Source organism: Brienomyrus brachyistius, unplaced genomic scaffold, assembly GCF_023856365.1.
Source record: "Brienomyrus brachyistius isolate T26 unplaced genomic scaffold, BBRACH_0.4 scaffold32, whole genome shotgun sequence".
Classification (NCBI taxonomy): domain Eukaryota; kingdom Metazoa; phylum Chordata; class Actinopteri; order Osteoglossiformes; family Mormyridae; genus Brienomyrus; species Brienomyrus brachyistius.
The window spans coordinates 1,151,811-1,174,358 of NW_026042307.1; the positions used below are offsets into that span (position 1 = coordinate 1,151,811).

General features: G+C 40.4%; 2 protein-coding genes across 4 annotated transcripts; both read right to left on the bottom strand.

Moving 5' to 3' along the window:
* Nucleotides 1–2,590: 2,590 nt before the first annotated feature.
* LOC125721119 (E3 SUMO-protein ligase ZBED1) lies at nucleotides 2,591–7,910 on the bottom strand. Of its 2 annotated transcripts, XM_048997108.1 has the most exons (5): nucleotides 5,403–7,910; nucleotides 4,052–4,523; nucleotides 3,846–3,968; nucleotides 3,675–3,764; nucleotides 2,591–3,571 (listed from the first exon to the last, which is right to left on the bottom strand). In XM_048997108.1, exons 2-5 carry the CDS (start codon nucleotides 4,304–4,306, stop codon nucleotides 3,269–3,271), a joined length of 771 nt encoding a protein of 256 aa, XP_048853065.1. In that variant the 5' UTR covers nucleotides 4,307–4,523; nucleotides 5,403–7,910; the 3' UTR covers nucleotides 2,591–3,268. The 2 variants fall into 2 exon arrangements, with proteins under 2 accessions (XP_048853065.1, XP_048853064.1); XM_048997107.1 differs by having other exon boundaries at nucleotides 4,052–7,910.
* Nucleotides 7,911–10,142: 2,232 nt separating this feature from the next.
* LOC125721127 (uncharacterized protein FAM241A-like) lies at nucleotides 10,143–20,626 on the bottom strand. Of its 2 annotated transcripts, none has more exons than XM_048997127.1 (2): nucleotides 20,387–20,626; nucleotides 10,143–12,710 (listed from the first exon to the last, which is right to left on the bottom strand). In XM_048997127.1, the coding sequence occupies exons 1-2, from the start codon at nucleotides 20,504–20,506 to the stop codon at nucleotides 12,462–12,464; spliced, it is 369 nt and encodes a 122-aa protein (XP_048853084.1). In that variant the 5' UTR covers nucleotides 20,507–20,626; the 3' UTR covers nucleotides 10,143–12,461. The 2 variants fall into 2 exon arrangements, with proteins under 2 accessions (XP_048853084.1, XP_048853083.1); XM_048997126.1 differs by lacking the exon at nucleotides 10,143–12,710 and adding an exon at nucleotides 17,398–18,459 and having other exon boundaries at nucleotides 20,387–20,623.
* Nucleotides 20,627–22,548: the final 1,922 nt, after the last annotated feature.

Sequence of the window (22,548 nt, forward strand, 5' to 3'; positions counted from 1 at the left end):
ATTACGTCATCTAGCGACATTTGGCGACTTTTCGAGCAGACTTTAGCTACTTTCCATTGAAAATAGTTGGCAACACTGGTTAGGGCTGATGCAGGACAACATGGCGAGTTCTGCTCACTTGGAGACCATAGAACGCGCAGTTTTGGCAGGTGTTCGAGCTGCCTTACATGGTATTGCTACACGGCCGGGAGCAACATCATGTACACCTTCCACTGTGACATCGGGAAGTTATGAATGTATTTTGGGGCAGGAGGGGAATCAGCAGTATCGTATAAATTGGCCTTAAATATTTCCCACCATACTTTCGTTGGTGGCAGCAGTTCGTAAGATGCTGCTGCTGCTGAACGTTTTGTTCGGAAATGGCAAAAAATCGCTTTCAAAACGGCAGTTCCAATCGCAGAAACTATGAGGACCATAATGCATTACGGTTATCTGTCACTGCTAAGCGTCGCTCGTTCGCATATTGGTCAATACTGACACGCGAACGTGCGATCTTTCATGTAATGTGTTTAGCCGCTAGGCTACTACCACCCCGTTAGAAGTTAAATTAATGAGGAGAAGGTATGTTTAATAAAATAATAAATTCTTAACAAATCAAACCCTTGATCTTATCTTTTCAATAGTGAAAGTATGCTTATAAAAGGACAATTGTTTATTATTTGGAATGAATTAATGCACATTGTAGTTAATATTTAAGGGGCCCTCTTTCATTTCAGGTTTCAATACCGGCAGTGCCCTAATGCACATGCAGCATTAATGCCCCCTACATCACTGAGATCAGTAAGTTCTGACTTTAGTCACAGCTAACAGATATAGCTAGCAACATCAGTCTACAGAGTATTTTTGTAAAAATGGAATGAATACATATAGGTGTCATGCCCGGCTCGTCCGCTCCTCGTGTGTGCCACGCCCCCTGATTACCCACGTGTGCTTCCCTGATCGTCTCCAGCTTTGTCCTATTCCTTTGATTAGTCTTGTTGTATTTAAGTCCTGGTCTGACCTATTTCCCCTGTCCGTCATTGTGGTTATGGTGTGGTTAAGTGTCTCCTGCTCCCTAGCCCTCAATAAACCCGTCGTTTGCCCCGATTTCCGCTTGCCTTGCCTGTTCCTGACCCGCCTACCCGCACGATCGCACTGCTGCCCGCTATGGTTGTGACAATAGGTATACATATAGTTTTTTTGTTTATTTGTGAGTATGGTAGCTTCCTTTTGGTTAGACAATATAATTTTTCATTTGCACATGAAGACTGTTGTATTAATGTTTGCCCTTCATTCTATTATTATTATTACTGCATACTTCAGTATCTGTTTGTCAGATGAAAATCACTAAACACATCTCGTGAAAGATCGCACGTTTGCGTGTCAGTATTGACCAATATGCGAAAGAGCGACGCTCGTAAACATTTATATTTACATTTAACATTTACATTTAATATATTTAGTCATTTAAATTTACATAGGATAAACAATTTTGAACATAACCTACACAGAAAAAAAACTTTATGATACACAACACCTACTTCTAGCTAAATGTCAGAAAATTGCACTAAATGTTGAAAAAGTGGCAAGTACAAAAAGGTTTAGTACCTTTACAAATGGCGGCCCATAGAGTAGTTATAAGTAATGCAAGTATAACAGTATGCTTAAAACAAAAAAAAAAAACTGTGCTAGTTCAAGTGTACAGAATTTATAGGGCTAAGCGCTCGATTTCGTGCTGAAAATAACATTTTGTGCCACAAAAAATGCATTATTTATTGACAAAATCAAGGAATGCCTTGCTGTATTTTGTCCACAAAAAGAAAAACTCCACTTTTCACACATTTTGTCCATAAAAGCAAGACTTCACTTTCTTTCGTGCACAGAAAGCAAAAAGAATGTTTAATTTTGTGCATTTAACTTTGATATCAGCACCTTGCATTTCGTGAACTAAGGGTGAATCTACTTTCAGTAATAAGTAATTTCATTCACAAAATGCATTTTATCAGCTAAATGGTATGACCTGCTCGTACGATCCTCGTGTGCGCCACGCCCCCTCATTAACCACATGTGCTACCACGATTGTAACCAGCTGTTTTCTGTCAGTTTGAGTAGTCCTGTGTATTTAGTCCACGTTCCAGTCTGTTTCCCCAGTCCGGTCATTGAAGTCTCTTGCTGTTTGTACCTGTTTTCATCAATAAACCCTCATTCCCGACCCTGTTTCCTTGATTCCTCGCTCCCTGCCTGATCGTCCAGCACGTGGCGCCACAAATGAATTTTTGTCTACAAAAGGCATTTCATGAATGAAAGAAAGACATTTTAGTGAACAAATGCATTTTGTCAACTAAATAATAAAATTTTGTGTGTCTGATCTGAATTCTGGTCATTGGAAGTTACTACTCCCAGTACCGCACCTACAGTACTACGTGCCTTTCATGACTCACTAAAAGACGTCTGACTTTCATTCATTCAAACTTACCGGTAGGGCTGGGTATCGTTCCAAAATTTTCTATACCGATACCGATACCCTGAATTCGATACCGGTTCCGAACGATACTTTTTTCGATACTTTTATTTTAAGAAATATGTTTTAACAAGATTACATAACACAATCTCAGAGAAACTTTGGTTTTATTTTTTCAGGATGTTTGTGACACTTTTCACAGCAGGCTTATCTCTAAGACCAATAAACAAAGGAACGAAAGCACAAAATGAACAAAGTGTGATTAGCACAATATATCACTGCAAACCGTTTTAATAAAGTTCAAGCCATTTTAAGTCAATCAATTTTAAGTATTTGTGAGGCTCACTGCTGCTTAAAGGTTTAGTTCACCCAAAAATTAAAATTCTGTCATTAATTATCTACAAATGAAGATATTTTGGATTTAATCCAAGAGCTTTCTGATCCTCCCATAGATAAATTGTTGAATACAGTTATTTTTGTTCACTTTGCACACAGAAGTATTCTCGCAGCTTCATATATTTATGATTGAACCACTTATATCACATGGACTTATTTTGACTATGTTTTTGGTTCCTTTCTGGGCATTGAAAACTGCATATCCAGTAAATCTATGGGAGGATCAGAAAGCTCTTGGATTAAATCCAAATTATCGCCATTTGTGTTCTGAAGATAAACAAACAAAGGTCTTATGGGTTTGGAACAACATTAGGGTGAGTAATTAGTGACAGAATTTTCATTTTTTTGGTGAACTAACCTTTTAAGATCACCTGAAATCACTCAACAGTTCTTCTTCAGAAAAATTAGCATGTCTGCTTTTTCAGGAGACAGTCAAGCCCACTCCTGGCTGATAATGTCCCCAGCAGTGGAAAATGTACGCTCTGAGGGTGTGGATGACGCTTGCACGCAAAGATACCTTGATGCCAATTCTGAGAGCATTGGCAGAGTATCCTTCATGTCCCACCACCAGGTTACTGGACTTACTGAGGACAGTGTAGACGGAAGCAGTCTGTACTTATTTATCTCTGCCTGAATCCTCTCTGTAGTGCTGCTGACAGTGGTCTGCATTCTTGCTTCAACAGCCATGTCCTCCACAGCAAACAGCTCCTCAAGGGCAGAAAGCTTTGGCCTCTTCTATTTACAAATAAGTAAAGAAATAAAGAAAAATATAAAACTCTATAAAGATAAATGCAAACAAGCTAATAGGAAAAAATAGGATTTCTTTATATTTTCTTACCAGTGCTGTTGTTGCAGATGCACTGTCTTCATCAGAGCTGTCATCTTGGTTACTCTCTTCAAGTGCCTGTTCTATCTGCTCAGTTGGAGTCTATATTCAATAACAAAAATAGGTTACACATATTGATCTACAACTCAAGAGGAGTAGAAGATTACCAATATGAATTAACACCTGTTCTGAGGTCCTTTTCATTAGCTCCTCCTCCAGTCTGGTCCACACTTCATTTGTCACTTTTGACTTGAATCTGGGATCTAAGGCTGTGCCCTCCTCCAAAAACTGTCTGATATTGCCATCCTTCAAGACAAAAACACTATGAGTCAATCACTGAATAATTCTAATGAAAACAAGTGCAAATTCAACAGGATTACACTGCACACCTGGTATCTTTTTGAGAGGTCATTCCAGAGAGTGTCCTTGATGGTCTTTGTGAAGGAGGAGTCCTCTTTATTCACTGTGAAGTGGTGCTGGAGTTTATTTAAGATAGGCAGAATCTGACCCAAAGTTGGGCTCCTTTCAGCAGAGACGCAGAGGGTTGAAGTGTAAAGTATCTTTGTAACTTTGACAAACTCTTCTGCTTTTCTAAAATCCTCACCAGAAACTCTCTGCAGTCTGTAAAATATAATCACATTCATTAGCTGGACTATAGATTTATGAGCAAAATCGTTCACACTGAAAATGGCATTTAGAATAAGAACTGTTTTTGCCTGTCCTTGTCCATTAATTTCTTAAGACGATGGTCCATGGAGGTGGCCTGGATGGCAGGGAACTGCTCCAGGAATCGCTCCACCGTGAGGAATAAGCTATTCCACCTTGTTTTCACATCAAGGATGACCGCATGTTCTGGAAGACCTAAAGTGAGAAAGAGAAATTCATGTTTGTGTGTGTGTGTGTGTGTGGTTATCAAAGTGGCTGTTTATTTGCAGAAATGTTTTACTGCATGATTTAGCAAAGGATTTTTAATAACTATTTGGCCAAAGAGTTTTGCACTAAGGTTCATCTATTCTGATTTCTACCTACCAAGAAGACGCTGCTTCTCTCTAAGGACAGGTTTAGCCAGGCTGGATCTTTTCAGCCACACCACCATTGCTCTGATCCTTCCTGCCCACTGTGAGACTGAGGTAATTGTGTAAAGCTTTTGAGCAGCAATATTGAGAGTGTGAGCAAAGCAGCAAATTTTTTTAATACTCATCTTTTTTACTGCTACATCCATGTTTGCTGCATTGTCCACTGTCACAGCAACTACTCTGTCCTTTATATTAAATTCATCAAGAATATCTCCTATCTCTTCTGCTACAATGTCCCCTGTCTGGGATGTGTATACCGCCCTTGTATGTAGGACCTTCTCTTTCATGGAACCCTCTCTCACATAGTGAACTGACACTGTCAGGTAGTGGTCCTGTGCAATGCTGGTCCAGCCATCAGCAGTCACAGCCACATCCCTCACATCTTGCAACTCTTTCTTGACATTTTCTTTTGCAACTGCATAACATGCAGGTATGAGGGTATTTGAGAGCATGTCTCGGCTGGGGGACTGATATCTGGGGTTTAAGGTGCTTATCATCTCCCTATAGTTGACATCATCAAACACAAAAAAAGTAAAATTACCATTATTTTATAATTGTTGCTTACTATAAAAAGTTTTAAAAATTATCTAGGTTAAGACCTACAAACCTGGCCAACAGCCTTAATGGTAATATTACAACATAATTTACAGCTTACTGTACTTACCGCCACCATGAAGCCTCCACAGTAGAAAAAGGCAGTAAACCTTTAACAATAAAATTTGTAACGGCCCTGTGGCATTCATCTTTCCTTTCTTTGTTCATTTTTACTTTTTCTGCCAGTGTAAATGGATTATCACTTGATGGTCTCCTAATTCCAGGGTCAGCACGAGCAGAGACTATAACATTAATGTGAAGAAAACATGAAAGCTAAACTGTTAATGCAGCCAAGGATAAGGACATTTAAATAAGATAAGTTTAATGTGAGGTAAACTTCATCATTTACTTTTAACCTTAAAGCATTTTAGTATCAACTTAGCTAGGTATTTAAAGTCATCGAAACAGTACATAATGTTACACAGCGTACGTTAGGTCCGAAAAAGGATTAATAAATTGACCCCGCACAAACTTAAACTTAACTTTAACGGTGCACAAGCTAAAAGTTAGCTGATTTTGTATGTCTGTTTACCTGTCGGAGCCCCAGCCATCGCGCCGTTATCCTCATCAGTCACGGAGGACGACGCTTGTGGTGGGCATTTTATGGAGGCCCTGAGTCAGGAAAATACTGAAAGGATGATGATGACTGCACTGGCGTGATCTTCTTGCAGTCAAACACGGAGCAACTTTCTGCTCGTAAATTAATTCCGTGTACTGTCAGGTGTTTTATCATATTTGACGTGTTGCCAGTCTTGGACGCGATAACCTTTTTACAAATATTGCATCGCACGCTGTTACCGTCAATCTTAGCATAATGTAGCCATACTTTTGATCACTTAAACATCGTTTGCGTTAAATTTATGCTATGCTTTAAAGTGTAGTATACTTTACAGCCTCACATTAGACAAGCTCTGGGCGAGTGGGCGTAACCGCCGTAAACTATTGATTTTCAAGGCAGCCTCGCAGCAGCCAATCACCAGCATTTGATCCGGGCACGTTAGGGGAGTGTTCACACTTATCAGCTTTTTCTTGTCAAAAAAGACGCTAATGGCGCTTTTTTAGCAAAAAAAAAGCTGGCAGCGTATGGTTACAAATAGCAGCTGAGCGCGTCTTTTGTTGCTATAACAACAGCTGCAATAGTAGCCTAGTGCTGTGTGATGCAAAAATGTCGAGAAAGAGAAAGTTGACTCTTGAAGTTACGGGGAGGAGAATGTCGGTTCAGTTTATCTACCGGCAAGTCTCCATTTTTTCTTGTTATCGAAATGACAGGTCTCGCTACTCGCTTGTCATTGGTCAGCTGTCAAATAGATGCTTGACGTAGGGCGTTCTTTTCAGAAACGTTGAACTTTTTTCAACTTGAAAAGACGCTCTGAGCTGCAGTAAGAGACGCCGGCGGTGGCGTTTAAAAAAGCGGTCAGGACTTTTTTGAAAAAACGGATTACTCCATAGGGTTATAATGTGAAGCAGACGCTGGCAGTTTGAAAAAAGACACCAAGTGTGAACATAGCCTAAGGATGCCGCACGTTTTCTAGCTCACTGACGTTGACAAGATTATACCCTTAGGTATCGAAATTTGGTACCGAACGAAAATGATTTTTTCGATACTCGATAGTATCGAGACGATTCGGTCGGTGCTTAAAAAGTATCGAACTCGATACCCAGCCCTACTTACCGGTTAAGAAAACATGCCGCTATCGATCTAAATATTCATTCATAAACTAACAAGATATGTTGTTTATGCTATCAAGTTAAACGTTAACTGATTTTTTTATTGATAAAAACACACCTTTAAAAATGAAGTAATAGCAAATAAAACATGTCGCTATGGAGCTAAATAGACAATCTAATGAAACATGCTGGTTGTAGTATCAAGTTAAATATAAATGATTTCTTAATAATAATAAAAACACACTTTTGCAAAACATCTGTAATAGCATTTTATTGATGTTAACTCATGCTGCCGTGGCAACGGTGAACCTGAAACTTATAGAGTGCTTTGAAATTACATCATCATAATTGTGTCTTGGGCCTAGCAGCTGAGCAATACTTCACAGGAAGAAAGAATTCAGATGGTGGAAGAGTTTTGGCATGACACACCCCCTACAGGACCGACGTTTTTTTGAAGGATTTTCCAGTCCAATGTGTTCATATTCAAAATCTCTGGCAGGCCGGATCAGACCTTTAATCGGACCAGTTCCGGCCCACGGGAAGAGTGTTTGATGCCCCAGATCTAGAATGTTTAGGAAGAAAGTAGGATTATGCTTGTTTTAATGAGTAAAATAGTAAAATCTAGTATAATTATCAAAATTATGGAGTTGATCCATGTATTTGAGCTTGGAGCACAGCAACTGTGGTCAATGTAGTGAGCTATTAACATGGTTAAGCGTGTATTCCTGTTATGCTGCAGATGTTAGATATTTTTCTTTAGTAAATAAGTGGTGGAGAATGTTGCTACATGGCTATAGGTTAGCTTAAGATAGATTTGTTTAGATTAGGTTAAATCAGGTTAGTTAGACCCCTGCTGAAAAGTTTACCTTGATGCGTTGGCAGGCTTACAAGTCTTTTGGCCAAATTGTTTTAATCAACCGAGGGGGGGGGGGGGGGGGGCATGCATTTCTGATGGTGGCCCTGAGCACATCCCAGGAGAGACTAGAGGAAGTGCAAACAATTAGATGAGTGTAAGGTTATGGCGGCACAGGTAGGAGGGGGAGGTACAGAGTCAGATTTGTGCCAATATTATAAAGCAAAACTTCTCACTGAAGCAAAAGAAATGTCATCTCTAAAGTAAAATGTATAACTTTCAAACAAATTAACTTGGTCTTTTGATAATGTGCTCCTTTGTTTATATTGTCAACTTCTTCGCTTGTGCTCTGCCTGACTTTTTCTTTACAGTTCTGACACAAACTTCTCGCATGGGCGGGCTTTTCTAGGGATGATTGGCTAATAAGTTTTTGACTGACAGTTCAGTGCCCACTAACTAATTTTTACTGGATCCGGCAACAAGATTAACAAAGTGTAAGTGTTGATGTTGTTTGTGCTACACTATACATTTTATTGTGCTAAATTTAAAGTAAAGTTAGGCTTTGCTATGTAATTTAGCCTTTACCTAATTCTTTGACTTACAAGTATAGGAGAATCGACCTACTAAGTGAATAAACATCATTATAAATGTGATGTTTTCCCTTCTTTAATTTCAATATTAGGCATATGTGTTAATGGTATGCTTTTTCGTTTTATGCTATTTCTAGGGGTGATGTGTTGCTCTGCAGGTTTGAACTCTATAGCCGACTATCTGATCCTACTTTGTCAATTGCGTGTTGCTTTTGATAAAAGAATTTGCTAAAGAATGTAAATTTATTTCACAGAAATTCAGTACCTTGCACTAGGACTGTCCCGTATATATAACACCGTATATAATTTTTATTTATCATCTATTTTCCTAATGGTTTGATTAATCTATCAAATTATTTTTCCTCTAGAAAAATCAAATTGACGGTCTCATTTTAGTTTAATTTTATTTTGAAAACAACATACTGTATGTCACTGTAGCGCTTTAAATAACGGATACTGGATTTTCAGCACTTTACAGATGTTTACTTATGTCCAGAATTTTATAAGCCTAAAATATTAATGAGAGATAAATTGTGATGCTCAAAAGCCTGTAATTTGTACAAATTCGACGTATCCTTATAGGTGTACAATTGACTTGACGAATTGAGGGCGAGATCTGAAGAGGCCCATTCTATGCCAATGTGAAATGACTCTATTTGTGTAACTATATTGAAACGGTTCTTAAAATTCTTAATTAGCTAAACTTCAGTTATATGTGAGGCATTTAAAACTGCTGGTCCCAGCCTCAAGTTTAACTATGCTGTAGCTGAAGCCATTCACATTGAATGAATAAACATTACATTTATATAGCGCTTTTAAATTAAAAGCATGAAAGAGGACAATATTATGGTTCCACTCCACCTTGGTATGAAGCTCTTATCTGATTGCACTGGTTTCTTCTTATGCATCGTTGACTAAATAATTCAAATATATTTATGTGCATTTCTGTCAATAATTCATTCAGCATAATTTTTACTGAGAAATTAATTTCATTATCACTTTCAGGTGTTGTAATTGTATTGTATCATTTTATATTCAAGAGTGACAGAAAGACATCTTACAGCAGCAAGGTTTTGAATACTTTTTCTTTAACTGGTAACATCTCATATCTGCATAAGATGCTGATCATTCATTCTTCTTTCAAACCACTTATCCAGTAGAAGGCTGGGGAGAACTTGGAGCTGATCCTCGGAAACCCTGAGGTACGGGAACAGCCTGGACTAGGACTGGGCGTTATCTCGGTAAAATATCGTACCATAAGTATGAACATTAATATAGTCGTCAGTTCAAATATCGTATCGTGATATAGCCTAAATACTTGTTTTCTTGCATAACTGACAGTCATAGAATTTGTGTAAAAATAGTGCATTATCAAGATATGAGTCTGTTGCTGTAATTGACCTGTCATATGCTCTATAACTATTAGTAAAACAATCTGCTCCTCAAAATCAGAAAAACTCAACACCACCTGTCATATTTTACTGTCTTCTAGGTATGAATTTTAGTATATTGTGGTAAATGCTGATATTGTAAAAATCTCTGAAAAAACTGGTATCATTTTTAGGGCATGTTTCCCAGCCCTAGTCAAACACATTCCCTGGTAAAATCTGGATCCCTAGTAGGTAGTCAGACAAAAAAAGTGCATAACGAAATGTGCTGTTGGTGTTTTCTAGTGTTACGCCCCACAACAAAAAGGATATATTATTATATGATTTATTTATTAAAATTAGATTTCAGTTTGCAGTCCATTCAACTTATCACCATTTTTCATGTTCCGAATCTGCTTAAGAACAATTCTAATAGAATCTTTAGCCAAAATGGAACATTAAAGTAAAAAAAATTATAACTCGAATTAAAAAGAGCTAATTATCCACCGAGCCTGAGTCTGGACTGCATGCAAATCCATTTCCAGGCGCGCGCACACACACACACACACACACACACACACACACACACACACACACACACACACACACGCACACGCACACACGCGCACACACACACACACGTCAATTTACAGACACCAATTCATCAAAGTGCATGTTTTTGGATCGCGGAAAGAAACTGGAGGAAACTCATGCAGACACAGGGATAACATGCAAACTCCATACAAGGAGGTGGAGACATTTAACCCTGGAGGTATGAGGCTACAGTGTTAAGCCACCATGTTCCCCTCAGAGGACTAAACATTCAACAATCTTCTAGTCACTTTTCCAGTACAGGGTCCTGAGTAAGAAACTTAAATTCCACAATCTTTTTGAGGCACCATGCCCATTTCCAGAAACAGAAGGCTGCAAAAGTGAGATATGATGTTAAAAAGGCAAGCGTGAGTCTGAACATCTCCAAAGAGGAGATGAGTAGATGTCGTAAAACTTACAGCCAAAAGGTACAACTCAGATGAGTCTAAACGTCCTTGCATTCATAACCATGGGCTGTGACACTTCTGAAATAAAATCACAGTGATGTAAAACAAATCCGTACAAGCAAGCACACTGGCCCATTAGCTCACCTAGATCTGGGACATATATTCATCCATTGGGGCAGCAGAAGTGCAAATGGCCGTTTTCAGTTAAGCCTTCCCTTCAGCTATGAAACCATTAAATAGGTTTCACTTTCATGCCAGTGTTGCACCAAAGCTCTCAAGAAGAATCACAAAGAGCCCACAACAAGTCAAAGAGATTAAAGTCATTAAAGAGATTTTTAAAAGAGAAATTAAACTGTGATGCATACAGTATAGTAAACAAAGCCTGGTAAGGATTACCGTAGTAAAGTGCCCAGGTTAACTCGAGTCTAAACTTGCAGACATGTAAACTGTATCTGGGTTGAAGATCTGTTGCATGCTGAAAAACAATGAAGTCATAGTTCTTAGCAGACTGTGTAAGAGTCATTCAATCAGGTCTCTAATACTGACAAGAAGTGCTGAAGTGTCTAAGGTTTCATTTACCCAGCAGAGTACTTCCTACACTGTGGTTTCACTATCAGTCAGTTTTGTAATTTTTCAATCTTACAAAGATGCATATTGTTACGTCCATATATGTGGGTGTGTATGTCTCTCCATTTCCCTTTAGATCCGTTTCGATTCTGCCGTCCAGCTGATCCGCTTCCAGGTCTTCCATCCCTCCCTCCAAACGCAGTGCCAAAACTGCACAAACTGGTTTCTTCACTTCGTTTCTCTATCCTGCCTCTCATCTGATATAGCACTGTAAAACAAGACCCGCAACCCCATTTAACAGCTTTTGCTGCCTTTGCTCTTTGTTCCTTGCACTTCTTGTATTTGATTTCCTGTGTATAACGATCTTGTTTTGTCTCTCTGTGATTCCTCTTTCGGATTTCGATTTGACTTTGGTTTTTCCGCGTTATGATGTGTATGTCTTTCAGGCCCAGTGTTTGGCTAATGACTACCCTGTTTGCATTTCGATTTGGACTTGGTTGCCCTGTGTATTCTTTGTAAATAATCTGTATATATTTCTGTGTAAGGCTTGTAGGGAGTGGCTGCCCCTTATTTTTGCATGTCAATCGTTTGTCTCTGTTTTGTGGTTAATAAGGGTAGCTATTGTCTTTTGTTTTCTTTTCTTTTTGTTTATGGAAGCCTTAGCTGGTGCTCACGTAGGTATTTCACTCGTTTTGCTTATTATTGTGGCCTTTGCTGCTCCTGAAGGTCACCCTGGTGTTTCACATTTATCTCACTATATCAAAATATACTTCAAATATATCCGATCTTAACTATAACTAGTCTGTGAGTCATTTCTCTTTTCTCCCTCCCCATTCCCCGTTGTCCTCCCCGTTTACTCCTTGACCCTAGACCGGGATGTAACAATAAGTTAAAAAAAATACATTTTCAAAAGCTCTGAATGACTACAAAAAGAAAAATATTACTGCTACCAAACGCCGTGCATAAGTATGTCATATAAAACTCCATGCAAGGCACTTTTGATGTGTCCACTGGTCTGCTGAAGGCCAGGTAGTGTGAAGAACCTGCGGCTGATGGAAGGAGCACAGCCCACCAACCAACGAGGCATCACTTCTGGATGTAGATGATGACGATGCACAGAGCTCCAACCAGGCCCAGAGCCTGGATGCCGAGGAACCACAGCATCACCCAGAAGAGGACCACCACCACGGGCTCCACGATCTTGTCCCCGAAGTACAGCTGGCAGAAGCCCACCCCCCGCAGGCACTTATTCACCTGTCCGAACAGCGTCCCGAGCCGCTCGCAGTCATCCAGCGGTGTGAGCTGACGCGTCTCCCGGCTCCATCTCACGTCTGCCTGGGTCGGAACATTTTTTTTTGTTTCACGCTGCATTCATAAGGGCTCATTTTGTACACTGGAGCCTGTGCATAGAGTGTACTGCCAATTCCTGAGGGTATAGACACGCACACATGCTCGCACACACTCACACGCATACACACACTCGCCGGCGGGGGCAACTGCAATACCTGGTGGAGTGGGCGGGTAGTCCTCCTGCAGTCAACTGTTGGGTCGCCGCCAATTCCCCGATCGACCCCGCTGTCAGAGCCGCCTTTCATGCTCAGTTTCCTGCTAAACCTGCTCCGCGGCCCCGGGGTAGACCCCGCAAGCGCCTCCGGCCTCCGGGAGGCGGCCGTCAAGGGGGGGGGCACTGTCACGCCCACATCGACGGACTCTGCCGGGAACTCAGCCGGGGGCTCCGCCCCGACCACGCCCCAGGGGCGGAACTCGCGGGGTGTGTCAGACTGATAGGGAAACAGATTTAAGCACCGGGCACCAGTAAGACGGTGCGAAGTATTGAGCCATGCTAATGTGCCTTGCTGAGCGATCTATTGTCCTTCGTCTACCCATTGCTTCTTCCCTGCTCTGTTATCCCCGTGTACTTACCATTCCTATTCCTCTTCCTCTCCCCAGACCCGTTCCCGTACCTGAACCATCTTCCCCGCTGAGACCGGCGCCTCTTGCTTCCCGCACCCCGTGTTCTCGTGTCTTGTGTTTCTTTGTAGGACAGACCTCCCGGCTTCTGAACCCTGCTTTCGGACCTCAACCATTCTCCTCGTTAATCCCTACTTGTATTGTCGCTACCATGCTCCTAATAAAACCTCAGGTTGCACGCACGACTGGATCCCTGCTCCTTTCTGTTGGCCAGCACCACAGCTACATGGCTATAGGTTAGCTTAAGATAGATTTGTTTAGATTAGGTTAAATCAGGTTAGTTAGACCCCTGCTGAAAAGTCTACCTTGATGCGTTGGCAGGCTTACAAATCTTTTGGCCAAATTGTTTTAATCAACCGAGGGGGGGGGGGGGGCATGCATTTCTGATGGTGGCCCTGAGCACATCCCAGGAGAGACTAGAGGAAGTGCAAACAATTAGATGAGTGTAAGGTTATGGCGGCACAGGTAGGAGGGGGAGGTACAGAGTCAGATTTGTGCCAATATTATAAAGCAAAACTTCTCACTGAAGCAAAAGAAATGTCATCTCAAATTAACTTGGTCTTTTGATAATGTGCTCCTTTGTTTATACTGCCAACTTCTTCGCTTGTGCTCTGCCTGACTTTTTCTTTACAGTTCTGACACAAACTTCTCGCATGGGCGGGCTTTTCCAGGGATGATTGGCTAATAAGTTTTTGACTGACAGTTCAGTGCCCACTAAATAAGTTTTACTGGATCCGGCAACAAGATTAACAAAGTGTAAGTGTTGATATTGTTTGTGCTACACTATACATTTTATTGTGCTAAATTTAAAGTAAAGTTAGGCTTTGCTATGTAATTTAGCCTTTACCTAATTCTTTGACTTACAAGTATAGGAGAATCGACCTACTAAGTGAATAAACATCATTATAAATGTGATGTTTTCCCTTCTTTAATTTCAATATTAGGCATATGTGTTAATGGTATGCTTTTTCGTTTTATGCTATTTCTAGGGGTGATGTGTTGCTCTGCAGGTTTGAACTCTATAGCCGACTATCTGATCCTACTTTGTCAATTGCGTGTTGCTTTTGATAAAAGAATTTGCTAAAGAATGTAAATTTATTTCACAGAAATTCAGTACCTTGCACTAGGACTGTCCCGTATATATAACACCGTATATAATTTTTATTTATCATCTATTTTCCTAATGGTTTGATTAATCTATCAAATTATTTTTCCTCTAGAAAAATCAAATTGACGGTCTCATTTTAGTTTAATTTTATTTTGAAAACAACATACTGTATGTCACTGTAGCGCTTTAAATAACGGATACTGGATTTTCAGCACTTTACAGATGTTTACTTATGTCCAGAATTTTATAAGCCTAAAATATTAATGAGAGATAAATTGTGATGCTCAAAAGCCTGTAATTTGTACAAATTCGACGTATCCTTATAGGTGTACAATTGACTTGACGAATTGAGGGCGAGATCTGAAGAGGCCCATTCTATGCCAATGTGAAATGACTCTATTTGTGTAACTATATTGAAACGGTTCTTAAAATTCTTAATTAGCTAAACTTCAGTTATATGTGAGGCATTTAAAACTGCTGGTCCCAGCCTCAAGTTTAACTATGCTGTAGCTGAAGCCATTCACATTGAATGAATAAACATTACATTTATATAGCGCTTTTAAATTAAAAGCATGAAAGAGGACAATATTATGGTTCCACTCCACCTTGGTATGAAGCTCTTATCTGATTGCACTGGTTTCTTCTTATGCATCGTTGACTAAATAATTCAAATATATTTATGTGCATTTCTGTCAATAATTCATTCAGCATAATTTTTACTGAGAAATTAATTTCATTATCACTTTCAGGTGTTGTAATTGTATTGTATCATTTTATATTCAAGAGTGACAGAAAGACATCTTACAGCAGCAAGGTTTTGAATACTTTTTCTTTAACTGGTAACATCTCATATCTGCATAAGATGCTGATCATTCATTCTTCTTTCAAACCACTTATCCAGTAGAAGGCTGGGGAGAACTTGGAGCTGATCCTCGGAAACCCTGAGGTACGGGAACAGCCTGGACTAGGACTGGGCGTTATCTCGGTAAAATATCGTACCATAAGTATGAACATTAATATAGTCGTCAGTTCAAATATCGTATCGTGATATAGCCTAAATACTTGTTTTCTTGCATAACTGACAGTCATAGAATTTGTGTAAAAATAGTGCATTATCAAGATATGAGTCTGTTGCTGTAATTGACCTGTCATATGCTCTATAACTATTAGTAAAACAATCTGCTCCTCAAAATCAGAAAAACTCAACACCACCTGTCATATTTTACTGTCTTCTAGGTATGAATTTTAGTATATTGTGGTAAATGCTGATATTGTAAAAATCTCTGAAAAAACTGGTATCATTTTTAGGGCATGTTTCCCAGCCCTAGTCAAACACATTCCCTGGTAAAATCTGGATCCCTAGTAGGTAGTCAGACAAAAAAAGTGCATAACGAAATGTGCTGTTGGTGTTTTCTAGTGTTACGCCCCACAACAAAAAGGATATATTATTATATGATTTATTTATTAAAATTAGATTTCAGTTTGCAGTCCATTCAACTTATCACCATTTTTCATGTTCCGAATCTGCTTAAGAACAATTCTAATAGAATCTTTAGCCAAAATGGAACATTAAAGTAAAAAAAATTATAACTCGAATTAAAAAGAGCTAATTATCCACCGAGCCTGAGTCTGGACTGCATGCAAATCCATTTCCAGGCGCGCGCACACACACACACACACACACACACACACACACACACACACACACACACACACACACACACACACACACGCACACGCACACACGCGCACACACACACACGTCAATTTACAGACACCAATTCATCAAAGTGCATGTTTTTGGATCGCGGAAAGAAACTGGAGGAAACTCATGCAGACACAGGGATAACATGCAAACTCCATACAAGGAGGTGGAGACATTTAACCCTGGAGGTATGAGGCTACAGTGTTAAGCCACCATGTTCCCCTCAGAGGACTAAACATTCAACAATCTTCTAGTCACTTTTCCAGTACAGGGTCCTGAGTAAGAAACTTAAATTCCACAATCTTTTTGAGGCACCATGCGCATTTACAGACACAGAAGGCTGCAAAATTGAGATATGATGTTAAAAAGGCAAGCGTGAGTTTGAACATCTCCAAAGAGGAGATGAGTAGATGTCGTAAAACTTACAGCCAAAAGGTACAACTCAGATGAGTCTAAACGTCCTTGTATTCATAACCATGGGCTGTGACACTTCTGAAATAAAATCACAGTGATGTAAAACAAATCCGTACAAGCAAGCACACTGGCCCATTAGCTCACCTAGATCTGGGACATATATTCATCCATTGGGGCAGCAGAAGTGCAAATGGCCGTTTTCAGTTAAGCCTTCCCTTCAGCTATGAAATCATTAAATAGGTTTCACTTTCATGCCAGTGCTGCACCAAAGCTCTCAAGAAGAATCACAAAGAGCCCACAACAAGTCAAAGAGATTAAAGTCATTAAAGAGATTTTTAAAAGAGAAATTAAAGTGTGATGCATACAGTATAGTAAACAAAGCCTGGTAAGGATTACCGTAGTAAAGTGCCCAGGTTAACCCGAGTCTAAACTTGCAGACATGTAAACTGTATCTGGGTTGAAGATCTGTTGCATGCTGAAAAACAATGAAGTCATAGTTCTTAGCAGACTGTGTAAGAGTCATTCAATCAGGTCTCTAATACTGACAAGAAGTGCTGAAGTGTCTAAGGTTTCCTTTACCCAGCAGAGTACTTCCTACACTGTGGTTTCACTATTTTCAATCTTACGAAGATGCATATTGTTACGTCCATATATGTGGGTGTGTATGTCTCTCCATTTCCCTTTAGATCCGTTTCGATTCTGCCGTCCAGCTGATCCGCTTCCAGGTCTTCCATCCCTCACTCCAAACGCAGTGGCAAAACTGCACAAACTGGTTTCTTCACTTCGTTTCTCTATCCTGCCTCTCATCTGATATAGCACTGTAAAACAAGACCCGCAACCCCATTTAACAGCTTTTACTGCCTTCGCTCTTTGTTCCTTGCACTTCTTGTATTTGATTTCCTGTGTATAACGATCTTGTTTTGTCTCTCTGTGATTCCTCTTTCGGATTTCGATTTGACTTTGGTTTTTCCGCGTTATGATGTGTATGTCTTTCAGGCCCAGTGTTTGGCTAATGACTACCCTGTTTGCATTTCGATTTGGACTTGGTTGCCCTGTGTATTCTTTGTAAATAATCTGTATATATTTCTGTGTAAGGCTTGTAGGGAGTGGCTGCCCCTTATTTTTTGCATGTCAATCGTTTGTCTCTGTTTTGTGGTTAATAAGGGTAGCTATTGTCTTTTGTTTTCTTTTCTTTTTGTTTATGGAAGCCTTAGCTGGTGCTCACGTAGGTATTTCACTAGTTTTGCTTATTATTGTGGCCTTTGCTGCTCCTGAAGGTCACCCTGGTGTTTCACATTTATCTCACTATATCAAAATATACTTCAAATATATCCGATCTTAACTATAACTAGTCTGTGAGTCATTTCTCTTTTCTCCCTCCCCATTCCCCGTTGTCCTCCCTGTTTACTCCTTGACCCTAGACCGGGATGTAACAATAAGTTAAAAAAAATACATTTTCAAAAGCTCTGAATGACTACAAAAAGAAAAATATTACTGCTACCAAACGCCGTGCATAAGTATGTCATATAAAACTCCATGCAAGGCACTTTTGATGTGTCCACTGGTCTGCTGAAGGCCAGGTAGTGTGAAGAACCTGCGGCTGATGGAAGGAGCACAGCCCACCAACCAACGAGGCATCACTTCTGGATGTAGATGATGACGATGCACAGAGCTCCAACCAGGCCCAGAGCCTGGATGCCGAGGAACCACAGCATCACCCAGAAGAGGACCACCACCACGGGCTCCACGATCTTCTCCCCGAAGTACAGCTGGCAGAAGCCCACCCCCCGCAGGCACTTGTTCACCTGTCCGAACAGCGTCCCGAGCCGCTCGCAGTCATCCAGCGGTGTGAGCTGACGCGTCTCCCGGCTCCATCTCACGTCTGCCTGGGTCAGAACATTTTGTTTTGTTTCACGCTGCATTCATAAGGGCTCATTTTGTACACTGGAGCCTGTGCAGAGAGTGTACTGCCAGTCCCTGAGGGTATAGACACGCTCACATGCACGCACAGGCTCACACGCACGCACAGGCTCACACGCACGCACATGCTCACATGCACGTGCTCACACGCACACGCTCACACGCACACGCTCAGATGCACGCGCACGCTCACATGCACACACATGCTCACACGCACGCACACACAAAGAAAAACACAGAAACTTCCAATATTTGGAATTTTTGCATGTGTTTGTTTCACCTGCCATTATTTTAGGAGGTTTCTTCTGTATTAAGATGGAAAATCTCAGCATTCTCAGACTAATTTGGTGTACAATACGTAGGTACATATACTGCAGAATAACATTTGTGAAAATACAAATGTTACACAAGGCTTTCTTTAGGCACTTGATGCTCTCTGACCCCCAATTTGCTTTAAAATGTCTACCAAACCAATTTAAACACACTACAGTGTATTTTGGCAAAAGAGTTCAAATGCTGACTTTGATCCTGGAAATCTGGCTTTAATCCTTAACACTGCAGGAAAGTGACACAGTCACATTGTAACTGTTAAATAACCAGACTCTTAAACTGAATGGTAAAGTCCCAAGTAAGGTCCTGCTCACGTACCTAGTGGGGAAGTACTGAACCTAGATTACCAGGGAAAGTTTTGCAGCTCAGAACAGTCTTTTCTGTATCATCAAAAATAAAATCACTTGCTTCTTTCGAGATTACTGAATTCGGACCCGTCTCTCCTAATCCCCCGACCCCCAAGACAAATAAGGAACAAAAGAATTTATCAATCTAAAAGAAATTATCCTGTCCTTTTACAACAGCAAAATAGCAATAAAAGCAGGAGTTTTTTTAACAGAGTTGAGACTTGAATTTGATTAATAAGATACATACTTGATATTGTGCAGGATCATTAAAAAGCTAATCAGTCAAGTTGTCTTTTAGATCTTACACTATTCTCAAAAGCTGATTATCGGAGACAAATAAAAATCAGTGCAGTGAAGAGAAAAAGTATTTTAAGATCTTAAAAAGGGATCAGGCCGAGACGCCAGGAAGGTTATTTCTCAGGAGCAGAATTTAAGTACAAGAAAATTGTCAATATCTCATATTTACATTGAACTGAGCTGAGTTATGTCTAGGAGAAATAGGCTGGATAAAGGCAAGACCTTATTTTGAATTATTCCTTTCCTTTGGGTTGAACAGTGGGAAGAAACGCCTAATTAATATGTTGTATAAATGGATACATTTATGAATAGCGATCTCTTGAGCTGCAACCTCTACGGTACTAATTTCCTAATTGAAACACAGTATATAAATGCAACAGCAGGGCACAGACTGTGTTTCTCTATTCAAATAAACACATACAAGAACAGCGGTTTATTTGTGATTCTGCTTTAAGTCACACTTGCAAAGAAAGTTATCCATATGTATAATTCCAGTGGTCTTTCTAGATTAATTATAAATATACATGACACCGTTTTAGTTCATTAATGTGTAATTAATTGATTACATCGAAGGTAAGTATCCGACAAGAAATAGGCCGATCTATAGAGAAATATTGAAAACGCGAAAAATCTGAGTAGCAAGAATTAATCAGAGGGGGGTCAGAGCAGTTGGCTACCTCGATTACTGGTGGCTCCCCAGCTCAGTACACCGTCTTGAAAAATGCCCCTTTAGCTCGTTTATAAAGCGCCTGACGCCCACATATGCGATCCCAGAAGTTCCAGTACGCCTCCGTAATTCATCCAAGCACCACGTACTGCGTGCGCCTAGTTAAACACTCTGGTTCATGATCTTAAAATGATATCATAATGTACCAAATCAATGCTTATATTAGCAGATCAGCACGTTCAGACAGCATACCTTCTCAGATTGATCCGGAGAGTTTGTTACCGCGTAATGCGACGACTGCACGTTCAGCCCGCTCCCCCGTTTAAGATGCGACGCTCGCCGCTCTTTCACCGCTAGGCTGACAGCTGACATGCTTTTCAGATCGCCGTCTTACGCATGTTTTTCATTCAAGGTTAAAGTGCTGGTTTTTATCAGTTGCGTAGACAGCATAACTTCCTGCCTCGCACACGCGCAACGTGGTTATTTCTGTTGCAATGCCTGCCGGAGCGTCATAGGGGGCGGAACGGAAATTCGCTTATTTGTTGTCATTGTTGGTATTAGTCTTATGCCCATAGAAATTAGTTCCTATAAAGATAACTATACTTTCAATGTGTGTGCGTGCGTGAATGTGCGTGCGTGCGTGTGTGTGTGTGTCCGTCCGTGTGTGTCCTATGATGCACTGGCTCCTAGTCCAGCATGTCCCTTGCCTTGTGTCCTGTGTTTCTGGCGATATACATTCTCAGCTCACTGGAGACCTTTTCTGGATAAGCAGTTACGGAAGATGGTTGAATGGACGTTTTATCCCGTCTTTCCTCTATTTTCCCATAGAACTGTGCTGTGCAATAACCCGGACATGTCAGGGATCCCAACCAGCATCCCGGGGGACACCGTCAAGCTACGGGTAGAGAAGACAGCCCTGAAATAGTGTTTATCTGAGACATTAAAAATGCTTTACATGATAGATAGATAGATAGATAGATAGATAGATAGATAGATAGATAGATAGATAGATAGATAGATAGAAGTGATGTAAGATGCCAGGAGATGTTCAGTGTGGAAGACATTTTTAATTCATTATATTCATAAATGAAAATCAGTACTTCATACAAATCAGTAAATCCATCCAATAATTGCTTACATGAAATCGTTAAATACCCTCATTAATCAGGTAAAAATAACAGTGGGGTAACCAGATAATCCATGTCAGGGAGGACACTTTGAACTAGGACAGGGTTTGTAAACCACCATTTCAAATAAACTGACTTTGATTTACCTTAAGCATTGAGATCTTGCTGTGTGCTGATTGTTCAGTCTTCTACAATCACGCATGTGTTACTAATGTTAATGTGAAACAGCTGGATGAGTCATTCAGTCAAGGAAAGAAACCATTCAAAATACAAGAGGAACTGAACTATTTAGCCAAGCACATGGGCCTTTCAGTTATAGTTTGTAAAACCTGAGGTAGCTCAATGTGTCCTCCTGACATGGATAATTACAGTCAACTCAAATGCCTTTTCTGTTTTCACATAGAAGTCAATTTAATTAGATGTAAGATTCATGTGAGATGTTTTAAGGTATCCAGTTGTACTGTCATGTCTTGGATGTATACCATTTGGGTTTATGAACAGCGGCAGAGCGTGCAGAAAGTTCTATGGTGAATTACGAATAAAAAAATGCAATTACTGTGTTGTAGCATAAATCTGGGGAAGTTTAACACAGTTTTCGTCGTTCTGAGCAGTGTTCTAGCAGCACTTTGCAGGTACTTTTTGTTTTATTCGACTCATTGACCCAGTGATACAGGGACTAATAGAGTATCACTATATTTATTATATTTTTACAATAAGGAGAAACCAGCAGGCCTGGTGCTTTATGTGCATCTGAGTGTAGCCTCAGGGTCTGGCCATATTCTTAGGGACTCCCCGGTCTACCTACCTGAGAGAGTGCCGGCAATCCTGCCCCTGCTGCCTCCGAAAGAAGAGCAGGTAGATGACCAGGCAACCACCAGCGATCCGCATGATCTGCGTCAGTGTGATGAGCAAGGCCAGCTTGAATGACACCTGGATGCCGGCCTCACACAGGGCATAATACGAATATATGACTGCGTGCACCAGGTATAGTTCATGATCATGAACCAGCCTCCTCCAGACACCATGTCCTTGTAGGAGAATCAGGAGTACAGCAGAACTGTAATGTGGCGTTAGAACGCAGGAATATGAGTGTCTGCTTTTGCAGCATGATAAATGCAGCATGTCCCCTGCCAGTCAAGACCAGAGGACAGAAAAGAACAAGGACAGGACATGGCTTCTCATCTGTTGATATCCTTCAACAATCAGTGCTTCTCCTTAAGTCACAACCCTGCGTGTTTTATACCTACCAACGGACTAGTTGGTAATTTAAACCTAAAACATTTAGCA